At 46.5% G+C, this 13,699-nt stretch overlaps 1 protein-coding gene across 8 annotated transcripts in view; it reads right to left on the bottom strand.

Annotated features, from left to right (window-relative positions):
* LOC105486807 (Ras and Rab interactor 2) overlaps window positions 1-13,699 on the bottom strand; it is a 255,269-nt gene that overhangs the window by 70,591 nt on the left and 170,979 nt on the right. The window contains exon 1 of one of the 8 annotated variants that reach the window (XM_011749878.2): window positions 2,745-3,161. The exons of the other annotated variants lie outside the window; for them this stretch is intronic. Within the exon in view, the coding sequence (XP_011748180.1) occupies window positions 2,745-2,774 (30 nt within the window). The 5' untranslated portion in view covers window positions 2,775-3,161. Of the gene's footprint in view, window positions 1-2,744; window positions 3,162-13,699 lie in introns of those variants that run through there. 8 annotated transcript variants of the gene reach the window in all.

Raw genomic sequence — 13,699 nt, 5'->3', positions numbered from 1 at the left:
GGGGAGCTCAGGCTCTTCAGTAGGAACAGAGATGACCATCTTTTTCTATTTCTTTTTTTTTTTTTTTTAATCTTGGCTCTGTGAATTTCCTCTGGCCAGAGGAAAAAATAAAGGGGGAGGAGGCAGCTTCTCCTTAGAAAGGGGAAGAACTTAGGTTTCGGTATTGTAATAAGGAAAAGAATATGATATCCAGTTTGTTAGGTTTCAGTATTGTAATAAGGAAGACAATATAACACCCAGTTAGCTTTCTCAACATGAATATAGACAGAATAAATACATCCTGGCAAAATTGGGCCTCAATATCCATTTGGCAAGGGAAACAATCCAAAGGAACCCCCTTTGAAGGACTGAAATTCATACAATCATTATTTTGGTTATAGAAGTGAGCTTCTTGAAAAGACATATCCAGCATACACACTGATTTCTGAAGACATCAAAATGATTTCTTGTTCTATTTTTGCACTGCTGTGGAGAGAAGATTGTTGGGGAAAGGGAGGAGAAAGGACTCAGTGAGGCTGGGGTGGGTGAGTAGGGAGGAGGGGAAGTGGGCCCCAGGGCCATCTAGGGGAAAAGGTGGCCCCATCTCAGATCCCCACCTATCCGTGCACTTGCATCTGATCCTTCAGACTGGTCTAAATTCTTTCACTCTCCTATTCACTCATTCAACAGAGTCTTTCCCGGCGCGTACTAGGCACTGTAAGTGTAGAGTAGCTGTTCTCAAGGGTGCCACTCTGCTCACTATTTTTTGAAAACATAGTAATTTTTCATACAAATGTTATTTACATCTACAAAAACATAGTAATTTTTCATACAAATGTTATTTAAATTAACATGTAATAGGTCCATTATTGTTTTAAAATAAGCATTTTAAAATTTCTTCATTTAAATTTCTAATATAGCAACTATTTATAGATATGATTCACACACACGTAAGTTCTTTGGGGTCCTCAATAATTTTTAAGAGCATTGGCCGGGCATAGTGGCTCATGCCTGGAATCCCAGCACTTTGGGAGGCCGAGGCAGGCGGATCACTTGAGGTCAGGAGGTCAAGACCAGCCTGGCCAACATGGCAAAACCCCATCTGTACATAAATACAAAAAAAATTAGCCGGGCGTGGTGGTAGGCGCCTGTAAGTCCCAGCTACTCCAGAGGCTGAGGCAGGAGAATCACTTGAACCTAGGAGGTGGAAGCTGCAGTGAGCCGAGATCATGCCACCACACTCCAGCCTGGGTGACAGAGTGAGGCTCCATCTCAAAAAAATAACAACAATAATAATAATTTTTAAGAGCATCAAGGGGTCCCGAGGCTAAGAAGTTTGAGAACCACTGCTCTCACTAAAGAGAAATGTTGTCTTGTCTCAAGTAGCTTTTATCTCACCCAGACTCTGGGAGGGAAACTTCATTTGTGCTTAAAGCTTGTTCTAAAATGTGACCTCATCTATTCACTCATTATTTCGACTTTTATGGGCTTTTGCTTCATGCCAGGCACTACAAATGGGCAGTGGAGCTGAGAAGATCTCAGTTCTGGAGACGAGATTCTGGTGGGGCAGAAAGACATCAGAACCAAGCACTGAGCAGTTCCAGAATGAAGACAGATGAAGGTAATGCTGTGGGAGCAACCAAGGGGCCACATGGACCAGGGCGGGTGGGTCAGGCCAAGTCTTTTTTAAGTGATAGAGCCTTGAATGACAAGAATGCCATAAAAAGATCAAAGGAAGAGCCCTCCACATGGAGAGAAAGTTCTGGAGCTGAGGAAGGTGTGCAGGAGGAGAAGCAGGCAGGGATCAGATCTTGCCAACTTCTAGATCATAGCATTCATCACTTTGAGTCTTCTGTGGTAAGAACCACTGGAAGGTCTTAAGTAGGGGAATGGCATTTTACAAGTGTTTTATGGTCTAAACCGATCACCTTGGCACTGAGGTGGTTGGAAAGGGTGAGATGAGAAACAGGAAGACCAGCTAGGAGCAACTACAGTGGTCTAGGCAAGAGATGATGTAGCTTGGACCAAGGTGGTAGCAGTGGAACTAGAAAGAAGGGGGGAATTTAGGAACTATTTGACATAGAAATTGATATAATTTGATGGATTGAATGTGGGGGTGGTGGAAAGAGAAGAATCAAGGATGGTTCCCAAGTGTTTGGTTTGAGCAATTAATAAACGGCATTCCCCTTGACTGAGATGGGAGCAATGGGGAGGAATTAGACCTGAGAAGGAAACCACGTTGAACTTTGGGCAGGTTAAATTTTATTTCAGTTGCTTATCAGCCATCAAATAAATCTGTAAAGTAGCTTCTGACACTCTGCAAGGAGATTTTTCTACATTTGGAAGTCACTGGCACGTGTGGTTGGCATTCTAAAGCACTGTGGCAGGGACAGATTATCTAAGGAGAGAGGTCAGTGGAGAAGGGGGCCCAGCAGATAGCTATGGATACTCCCAGGACTTAGAGGGTCAGAAGAAGGGAAGCCAGCCAAGCCCTTCATGCTTGATCCATCCCCTCGGTGCCTGTGACTGCAGTAAGGACCAGAAGGGGAGCTTCCAGAAGCACTGGGGCCTTGAGAGAGAAAATGATTAGGAGATTCTATTTTATACACATCTCTGCGGCAAAATTTCTTTTAAAAGTCTGACAATGCCAAATATTCTAGGATGTGGGAAAACAGGATCCCCTTTGTCTTTCTCTGTTTCCTGTTGCTATAACAGAATACTACAGACTGGCTAATTTATTGAGAACAGAAGTTTATTTGGCTCACGGTTCTGGAAGCTGGAAAGTCCGAGAGCATGACTCTGGCATCTGGTAAGGGTCATCCCATGGCGGAAGGCAGAAGTGAGTGGAGACAGGGAGAGGAAATCGGCCAAGCTCATTCTTTTTGACAGGAAACCACGTCTTTGAAAACGAACCTACTACCAAGATAATGGCATTAATTCATTTGCGAGGGCAGAGCCCTCATGACCTAATGATGTCTTAAAGATCTCACCTTTTAATACCATTACAATGGCAATTAAATTTCAACATGAGTCTTAGAGAGCATATTCAAACCATGGCACCTCTTACACTGCTGGAGGAGTATTGACCTCAGAGTTACTTTGGAAAGCAACTTGGCAACATCTTGTAGGGTTAAAGATACACAAACCTATATGTGTACTTTAGAGACTAAACTTGCACGTGGGCACAAAAATACCTTTGCAAGAATATTTGTTGCACCATTATTTGTGAGAGCACCTAAGGGTCCATGAATAGAATAGATAAATTAATTGAAGTATAAAATGCTACATGGCAATTAAAAATTAATGAACCGGAACTGTATGTATGAACACATGCATAAACATAAAAGCTCAAAAGGCTTTTTTTGAAAGCAAAAAAAAGGCAAATCAAGAAACATTACATTCAGTATATGAAGTTTAAAACCATGCAAACGTTCCCAACACAAAGAAAAAGATACATGGATGGATACCCCAGTTACCCTGATTTGATCATTACATATTACATACATATATCAAAATATCACCTGTACACCCCAAAATATGTATTTGTATCTCAATAATATTTATATCGATAACATGTTGATAGGATACTATTTTGTCTATGTTAAGTTTAAAAATATATTATTAGGCCAGATGTGGTAGCTCATGCCTGTAATCCCAGCATTTTGGGAGGCCAAGATAGGAGAATTGCTTGAGACCAGGAGTTGGAGACCAGCCTGGATAACATAGTGAGACTCTGTTTCTATAAAAAAAATTTTAAAAATAAAATACTGTTACATGTTATATTATTAAAATTTTAAAAACATGCAAAACTGTACTGTATGTTTATAGATACATACATAGGCCCAAAAGCTATCCCAATATGTATGGGGTTATAACCCTAATCCAGGATAGTGGTTACCTCTAGACAGGAGAAATGGATGAAAGTGTTCACAGGCCAAGTGGCTCGGTCACGTGTGAGATTTTATTTATGTATTTATTTTGTAGAGACATTTTCTTGCTGTGTTGCGCAGGCTGATCTTGAACTCCTGGACTCAAGCAATCCTCCCACCTTGGTCTCCCAAAGCTCTGGGACAGCAAACAGGCGCCACTGTGCTTGGCAAGATTTTATCTCTTAAAATGAAATGGCGAAACGATGACATTTGACAGCGCTGAGTGATGGGTATTTTAGTGTCATGTGTGGTTTTCTGTATGCTTAACGCGCTTTGTAACCAAAATTTTAGGAAACCAAGACAAAGAAAGGGTGGTGTGTATGAAAATGGAAGGAGTGAAGGGACTAAAAAGGTAGAAGCAAGGAAGGGGTTCAGGGGAGTCTGGGCGGCTCTGCTGAAGTCCCACCACCCTGGGACTAGGCCCTGCTTCATTCTGGACTGTGGCTGTGGCACCAAACAGGAGAGCCACACACCCACCAGAAGCAGAGGGCCTTGTGAGGGAGGGCCGGCCACAGCCTCTGGCAAACCTCAAAGAGAGGACTCCCACCCCAGAAGGAAGCCCCATCACTGGCTACATTTCCCTCTCCACACTTTGGTTACCTTCACAACCACCATACTGATTTGGACATAAAAACCCCAAATGGCCTTGATTCTCATCAGAATGGGCAGCAGCTGATTCCCTCCAGCCAGGCTGTTTTTGTCTGGGTACCACTCTTGCCGATGCTGTTGGCTGGATCTCCAGACCTCCAAGTTTCCTCCTTGATTCCTTCTCTACATCTGGCCACACACAAGAAGCTACAATCTGTGGCTGTCACTCAGGAGCACTCCCATGCCAAGTCACCAATCATGCCATGCCACCTATCTCTAGTGCAGAGGAAGGCGCCATGACCCCAAGGCACGAGGGTGGACAAGCACAGAGGTTGCACTTGACTGGATCGCTGTGGACCCTTCCCTGCTGGATGTGGGGATTTTTTTTTTTTTTGGTCCCCCGAATCCCCCCAGCCCCACCTCCCCCCGCACCAGCTTTTCCCTCCCCTTCCATTCAGTCCTGACTCACTTGTCCCAGAGCACAGAGGGATTTAATCTCACGAATGGACCGGAGTTTAGTGTTCCAGGGCCAGTCCTCCCTCTCAGAATCATGTGTATATACCCCCTGGGCCCTCCGCCAGCAGCAGTTAGCATCACAAAACACTTCTTCCCGTCTGGGGATTGGATTTTGTCCCACTGAAGGGATTTTGCGTGTTTTTTAAAGTTGTTTTTGGACAAGTTTGTGTTGATTTATTTGTTTGTTTCTAATTCTCACAGACTTTCGATCTCATCCCTTACACTTGCTTCTTCAAAATTTCCTTCTTTGAGGGCAGAAATAACTTGTCACCCAACAAAGGAGGCCAGTTTTAATGTCAGCTTTCCCATGTCAAAGCCAATAGCAGTTCGTGCTACAGGCCCGGTGTGGTGACTCACGCCTATAATCCCAGCACTTCGGGAGGCTGAGGCGGGTGGTTCACTTGAGGTCAGGAGTTTGAGACCAGCCTCGCCAACATGATAAAACCCCATCTACTAAAAATACAAAAATTCGCTGGGCATGGTGGCATGTACCTATAATCCCAGCTACTTGGGAGGCTGAGGCAGGGGAATCGCTTGAACCCGGGAGGCAGAGGTTGCAGTGAGCCAAGATTGAGCCACTGCCCTCCAGCCTGGGTGACAGAGCCAGACTGTCTCAAAACAAAACAAAACAAACAAACAAAAAACCCAAAAACAAAAACACAAAAAACTGGTGCTACTAACTGAAGTTTCTCCAGACCCACTTACACAACCCCAGCCTCCAACACATCTCCGTACCTGTGCAGAGTTCCTGCAAGCAGGGGGAGGGGCTGTCTACATATCTGCAAAGCTGGTGAGTGAGTGCCGCTCGCTACAGCCCTGCTCGGCTGTGGACACCTGGGAAAGTGGTGGCAGAGCCACGTGGCTGTAATTCAGTGCAGCCAGAGGGTCAGACAGGACAAGGCTGGCAAGGCACAAAGTTGATGAGACGATGGTTCTTACATCAAACACCCTACACAGCTGCATCATTCCCAGAAAATCCCACAAGCAGCAACAAAGACCCCAACCCAAGGGATAGCCACCTATCCTTATAGAGCACAGCAGACCTCCACTGAGAGCTCGCCAGGGCATTGCCTGTGTTTGCTTTTCCCTGCAGGCATGTACAGCAGGACAGAGGGGTGATGTGCTGCCTTTAGAAGCTGGGAGAGAGTGGGTTGCTGGCCTGGCTGGGGACTTCCAGGGAAGAAAAGGGGGTGCTGGTGACCACAAGAGGGAGAGGAAGGCAGGCCAGGGGTTGGGTCCACTTCCTTGTCCTGCATTCATGCATAATACACCTTGAGAAGCCCGAGGTGTTCACCTGAGTTCTCCTGCATAAGAGCTGGCATCCTGGCCAAGGGCGAGAGAACAACCGGAGAAGGCCCAAGTTCTTTCCCAGCCCTTTGAGGTCACACCCAGGGCTGGGGCTGGGCAAGGCTGGGCCTGCTGAGTTCCAGTCTGGTGCAGGAGTCTACAGTAATTTGTACCATTTTGTAATCATTCTGCGTAATTTCTCAGTAGGCGGGGACCTCATCCAAAGGGCCATTCTTCAGGCAGCAACCTTGTGCAATTTCGAGGCAGTCTGGCTTGCAGCTCTGACTGGTGACCTGGCAGCTGGGAGTACGGGTAGGCATACCAGCTTTTGGCTCAGAAAAACCTGTCTTTAAATCCTATCTCGGGCCCCGGTTGGCTGGGTCACCTTGGGCGACCTATTTGGGTGCCCTCATCCTTAAACCCCCAAAGCTAGGGCTGATGATATCAAGGGAAGGTCACCGGAGGAATAAAATGGACAATGAGATTAAAATACTGCAATAGGCTGGGCACGGTGGCTCACGCCTGTAATCCTAACACTTTGGGAGGCTGAGGTGGGCAGATCACCTGAGGTCAGGAGTTCGAAACCAGCCTGGTCAACATGGTGAAACCCTATCCCTACTAAAAATACAAAAATTAGCCAGGCGTGGTGGTGTTCGCCTGCATTTCCAGCTACTCTGAAGGCTGAGGCAGAAGAATCGCTTGAACCCAGGCGGTGGAGGTCGCAGAGAGCCGAGGTCACACCACTGCATTCCAGCCTGGGCTACAGAGTGAGACTCTATCTCAAAAACAAAATAAAACACTTCAATAGGCACCTAAATACTCTCTAATACTCTTCCTATTTAAACGATCTCTTGTCCAGGTGCAGTAGCCTATGCCTATAATCCCAGTTCTGTGGAAGTCCGAGGCAGGAGGATCACTTGAGCCCAGGAGTTTGAGACCAGCCTAAGCAACATAGAGAGACCTTGACTCTACAAAAAATTAAAAAATTGGCTGGGAGTGGTGGCTCACGCCTATAATCTTAGCACTTTGGGAGGCTGAGGTGGGTGGATTGCCTGAGCTCAGGAGTTTGAGACCAGCCTGGGCAACACGGTGAAACCTCGTCTCCACTAAAATACAAAAAATTAGCTGGGCATGGCAGCGTGCACCTGTAGTTCCAGCTATTCAGGAGGCTGAGGCAAGAGACTTGCTTGAATCCAGGAGATGGAGGTTGCAGTGAAGCGTGATCACACCACCGCACTCTAGCCTGGGCAACAGAGCGAGACTCCATCTCCAAAAAAAAAAAAAAAATTAGCCGGGCATGGTGGCATGTGCCTTGTAGTCCCAGCTACTCAGGAGGCTGAGGTAGGTGGCTCACCTGAGCCCAGGAGTTCAAGGCAGCAGTGAGCCATGATGTTGCCACTGCACTCCAGCCTGGGCGACAGCACGAGACTCCATCTCAAAAAAATAACAATAATAAAACAAACAAACAAACAAATAAATAAATAACAAATTATCTCTTTATATTAATGGCATTTGTTATTAACCAGAGAGCTGATACTAAAAGACACTTAAAACGGATTCATATACCTCCCATCCTGGAAAGAGATCATTTAATCACCAGCAGCAGAGACCTGGGACTACAAAGAAACAGTGTCTGTGGAGTCCAATCTCCTTCTGCCTGTCTGCTTAGAAGCCTCTAACCTAGAGATTTGCCTACTAGGCGCCGAATAGAGGGAAAAGTTGTTGTATGCTTCTTTGCATGCATAGGAAGCTGCAGGGAGGAGGGTAAAGGGAGGGACCCCAAGTCTTGTTTTCTTTCTTTTAGGGTTACATAAAAGGAGAAAAATTATCTTGAAGGTCAAGTAAAAGTCAAATAAGAAAGTGCTTATGGCACAAGTCCTGATACAGAGCTCTTCAAATTCCAAGTCTCATTCAGGAATGTTATCAGTGGTTTGAAAAGGGATGTGTTTCTGATATGTTGAAGACTTGAAACCTAGGGTGTGGGAAAAGTCAAGTCCTTGGCTCCCGGCTATGGAATTTCCATTCCCCAAGGGCATCAACTTGGCCTTGAGGTGTGGTAAGCATTTATAATCCCGGAATCAGCTCTGCGGTATCAGACCTACCTCCAGATTCTAAAAAAACACATTACCCAAACAGTTCTCTCTACCGTCTGCTTCTGCTTGGCTGAGGAACCTCCTGGTGTGGTGGGTACCTCTCATGTAACGGTTTTTCTAAACCAGTCTGGAAAATAATGAGCTTCCTCCAAACTTTCAAATGACCTTTGCCCCCAGGAACTGTCACCTGGGAAACAAAAAGGTAATGGAGGCTTTTGCCCTTCACTTACAGATGGGCACCTGGACAATGACGCAAGCGCAGAGGGGCACCTGGACAACGACGCAAGCGCAGAGGGGCACCTGGACAACGACGCAAGCGCAGAGGGGCACCTGGACAACGACGCAAGCGCAGAGGGGCACCTGGACAACGACGCAAGCGCAGGGGGAGGGGGGGGGGCAACTGGACAATGACGCAAGCGCAGAGGGGCACCTGGACAATGACGCAAGCGCATCTTTGCAGAACATTGCTTCTTTTCTTTCAACTTTGTGTGTTACTCCTCCCAAGGGTGTTTGCATTTACATTTTTGAAATTGTAGTTACAAACATCACAAATGAACATATTTTAATTAAAGAAAATAAATGATTGTAGTTGAAAGTAATCTCCCTTGACCATCACCCATAATCTCCTTCACTTACTCAGATGTAACCACTGTAATCAGTTTTGTGTGTATCATCCTTGAATGGTATCATCTGTGTTTTCTCCACCCAATGGAATTGTACTGGCTTACTAATTTCACACAACAAATTGTAATGAGGTCTATCCACATTGACACATGAAGCCCTGGTTCAACTGTTGTAAGTGGGAATGGTTTTCCACCATAGGGATATACCACAATCCACATATCCATTCTATTTCGATAGACGCTTAGTCGTTTCCAGCGTTTTGCTATCCATCACAGGCAGGGCTGTGATGGTCACCTGTGTGCATGTTCCCTTGTGTACTGTGTGAAACCTCAGAGAAAATGCCGGGGTCTATGCATGTAGCAGGTTCTGAGCTGGTGCCACAGTGCTCCCCGGGTGGCTGTGCCCTTCTGCACTGCCCCTGCCATCTGTGAAAGTGTCCACACTGCTTGTCAATGATTGATATTATCAAACATTTAAACAGACCAATCTGATGAACAGAAATGATTTTGTTTTGTTTTCATTTGCTTAGCCCTGATTAAATTTGTATCGTTTATTTCTATTTCCTCTGGCAAGGAATTGCCTTTCCATTCATCTGTAGCCTATTTTGTGGTTTCTTGATTTTCAAAAATTAAGTTGCGTAAGTTGGTTGTGTATATGAATCCATTGTCTGATATGTTTCACATATGTTCTCTTTCATTGTTTTTCTGCCTTTAAAATTTTCTTATGCTTTTAATGATGATAGAAGCAAATTTATCCAAGTTTCCAATATGGCTGTTGCTTATTAACTCTTGCCTAGAAAGAAGTGCCTCATCTTGAAGTAATAAAGTCTCCTTTATTTTCTGCTAAGACTTATACAGTGTATACAGCTTTGCCTGTTTATAGATGATGTATTTATTTATTTGTAGGCCTTTCATTCATCTGGAATTTAGTTTTGTGCATGGTGTAAAGTCAGGACTAGGCAGCAAGAAATAACTACAACATGGCCAGAGCTGAGTTCCTCCAGCCTGTTAAGCACTGCACCCTGGGTTGGCTCTGCCTGCCTCAGGCACCTTCTGCAGGCTAAGGAATGTGCCCAGAGGGTAGTTTTTTGTGTTTTGTGTTTTTTTTTTTTTTTTGCAAATTTACCCAAAGGCTGAGGTGTGGTGAGAGGAGGGGCACAAAGAGGTAGGGGTATGAAAGTAGGGGTATGGAAGGTGGGGTATGGAAGGCAAGGGTAGGAAGGTAGGGATATGGAAGGTGGGGATATGGAGGTGGGCTATGAAAGGTGGGGGTATGAAGGAGGGGGTATGGAGGTGGGGTATGAAGGTGGACTATGAAAGGTGGGGGTGAAAGTGGGGGTAGGAAGGTGGGGGTATGGAAGTGGGGTATGAAAGGTGGGGGTATGAAGGTGGAGGTATGAAGGTGGGGATATGGAAGGTGGGGTATGGAGGTGGGGTATGAAGATAGGGGTATGAAGGTGGGAGTATGGAAGGTGGGGTATGAAGGTGGGGGTATGAAGAGGTGGGGTATGAAGAGGTGGGGGTAAGAAGGTGGGGTAAGGAAGGTGGGGGTATGGATGGTGGGGGTATGGAAGGTGGGGGTATGAAGGTGGGGGTATGAAAGGTGGGGGTATGAAGAGGTGGATATGAAGGTGGGGGTATGAGGGTGGGGGTATGGAAGGTGGAATATGAAGGTGGGGGTATGAAGGTGGGGGCATGAAGGTGGGGGTATGAAGAGGTGGGGTATGAATGTGGGGGTAGGAAGGTGGGGTATGGAAGGTGGGGTATGGAAGGTGGGGATATGAAGGTGGGGGTATGAAGTGGGGGGTATCAAGAGGTGGGGTATGAAAGTGGGAGTATGAAGGGGTGGGGTATGAAGGTGGGAGTATGAAGGTGGATGTATGAAGAGGTGGGGTATGGAAGGTCGGGGTATGAAGGTGAGAGTATGAAGGTGGGGGTATGAAGGTAGGAGTATGAAGGTGGGGGTATGAAGGTGGGGTATGAAGGTGGGGGTATAAAGGTGGGGAATGAAGAGGTGGGGTATGAAGGGGTGGGAAATGAATGTGGGGTATGAATGTGGGGGTATGAAGGTGGGTGTATGAAGAGGTGGGGTATGGAAGGTGGGGGTATGAAGGTGCGAATTTGAACATGGCGGTATGAAGGTGGGGGTATAAAGGTTGGGGTATGGAAGGTGGGGATATGAAGGTGGGGGTATAAAGGTGGGGGTATGAAGAGGTGGAGGTATGAAATAGAACTCTGCCCTTTATTTTTCATTGCAAATGGAAATGAGCTCGACAGCATTTATTCAATTGTCCATCCTAGCCCTGCTGGTTCAAGACACCACCTTAGTCAAAATCAGGATGTTCTATTTACCAAAAAGCAGCATTCACTATCTTTTAATTCCATTTTTCTCCTCAAATAACAGTATGCAGAAAAAAATGTAATAAGCCACCCACCCCTATCCTCTGAGTTAAGTGAAATGAGTATTTTGGTGTGAATAACTTTATGATTTTAGTTCACATTAGTACATGGTAGTATCTAAAGGAAATAAACACAATGGATAATTTAATATTATCTATTTTTTAAAATAGAGGCCAGGCGCAGTGGCTCACGCCTGTAATCCCAGCACTTTGGGAGGCTGAGGCAGGTGGATCATGAGGTCAGGAGGTCGAGACCATCCTGGCTAATATGGTGAAACCCCATCTCTACTAAAAATACAAAAAATTACCTGGGCGTGGTGGTGGGTGCCTGTAGCCCCAGCTACTTGGGAGGCTGAGGCAGAAGAATGGTGTAAACCCGGGAGGTGGAGCTTGCAGTGAGCCGAGATCACGTCACTGCACTCCGGCCTGGTGACAGAGCTAGACTCCATCAAAACATAAAATAAAAATAAAAAATAAATAAAAATAAAAATAGAGATGGAGTCTTGCTGTGTTGCCCAAGCTGGTCTCAAACTCCTGGGCTCAAGTAATCCTCCCACCTTGGCCTCCCAAAGTGCTGGGATTACAGGTGTGAACTACACCTCTCAGCCAAATTTATTTTATTTTATTTTATTTTTGAGACAGAGTCTTGCTGTCACCCAGGCTGGAGTGCAGTGGCACAGTCTCAGCTCACTGCAACCTCCACCTCCCAGGTTCAAGGGATTCTCCTGCCTCAGTCTCCCAAGTAGTTGGGACTGCAGGCGCCCGCCACCATGCCTGGCTAATTTTGGTATTTTTAGTAGAGACGGGGTTTCACCATACTGGTCAGGCTGGTCTCTAACTCCTGACTTTGTGATCCACCTGCCTCAGCCTTCCAAAGTGCTGGGATTACAGGTGTGAGTCACGGCATCCGGCCTCTCAGCCAATTTAATATTTAAAAGCAGAATTTTGACTTAAACGCCTACTTGGCATGTTATCATCTCTGCTGCTCTAAGCAGTGTGTCCTTGAATAAATAATCTGACCCCTTAAATTTCCTCAAGCTTAAAAAGGGGACAGGATGAAGGTTGCGTCCAAGGTTGCAGAGAGTTCTCGGAAGTGATGCTGGCAGAGCCCCCTAGCAGGCGAGCATCTGTAGTGTGCTGGTGGGGGGAGGGCTGAGTGACTTACACCCTCTTCCAAAGACAGAAGAGTGAGAGGTATGGTTTAAATGAGTGCTGCAGTGTGGGGTGGGGTCTGGGTGGCAGAATGCGTTGGCTAATTTTATCTGCTGGGAACACTGGTCTTCGGGCACATCCTGGGAGCAGGAGGGAGACTCCCCACCTTATGGTCCCCATGGACACTTGCATTCCACAGGGACATGGGGTCTGAGAAGCATGGATGGACTTACAGTGGACAGAATATTTGAAATTAGGAGAGCCCCAGAAAATGGAGCACCTGGTGCTCCTACTGAGTGGTGCTACCTCCTCGGGGGACCTCAAGGCATTGATGACGACGGTTTTATAGCTTTGGGCCTCTTGGACTTTTCTCCGATCTGAAAATCCCTAGAAACATCAGGTTGCACAGTGGCCTCAATGGAGACCAACACCTCTGCCAGAGGGGGCCTCTCACACCTCCAGAGAGAGAGTGGTTGGGACAAGAGAACCGTATCCCACACAGCTGGTGGTTCAGGCTGTCACAGCTGGCTTTGTTTGGTGCAGAGACCTTGAAGGGTCCCCAGGATCAGTCCGTGACCAGTGAATGCTGGGTGTTGGGGTGTAAATATCCTAGCTCCACACTCCTGATTGGGATAATTGAGGTGAGACCTACATTGTCCTCAAGCTCCCTTTAAGATGGACCCAGGCCGGGAGCAGTGGCTCACACCTGTAATCCTAGCACTTTGGGAGGCTGAGGCTGGTAGATCACTTGAGGTCAGGCGTTCAAGACTAGCCTGGCCAATATGGTGAAACCCCATCTCTACTAAAAATACAAAGATTAGCCGGGCATGGTGGCATGCGCCTGTAATTGCAGGTGCTCTGGAGGCTGAGGCCGGAGAATCGCTTGAACCCAGGAGGCGGAGGTTGCGGTGAGCTGAGATCGTGCCACTGCACTCCAGCCTGGGTGACAGAGAGAGACCCTGTCACAAAACAAACAAGCAAACAAAACCCCGACAGATCCAAATTTACCCTTAGGGGACTTCATCTGATATTGGACCTCTGCTCTCTGATCTCTTTCCCTCAGGGCTCCAACCCCCACTTCACTGTGCGTTTCTCTTGGGAGCATTTCCTGAGAGGCACTTTCACACAGTTCT

Source organism: Macaca nemestrina, chromosome 15 (assembly GCF_043159975.1).
Source record: "Macaca nemestrina isolate mMacNem1 chromosome 15, mMacNem.hap1, whole genome shotgun sequence".
Lineage (NCBI taxonomy): Eukaryota > Metazoa > Chordata > Mammalia > Primates > Cercopithecidae > Macaca > Macaca nemestrina.
Note: the sequence above shows the minus strand (reverse complement) of the source record. Positions and strands in the feature narration are given on the sequence as shown.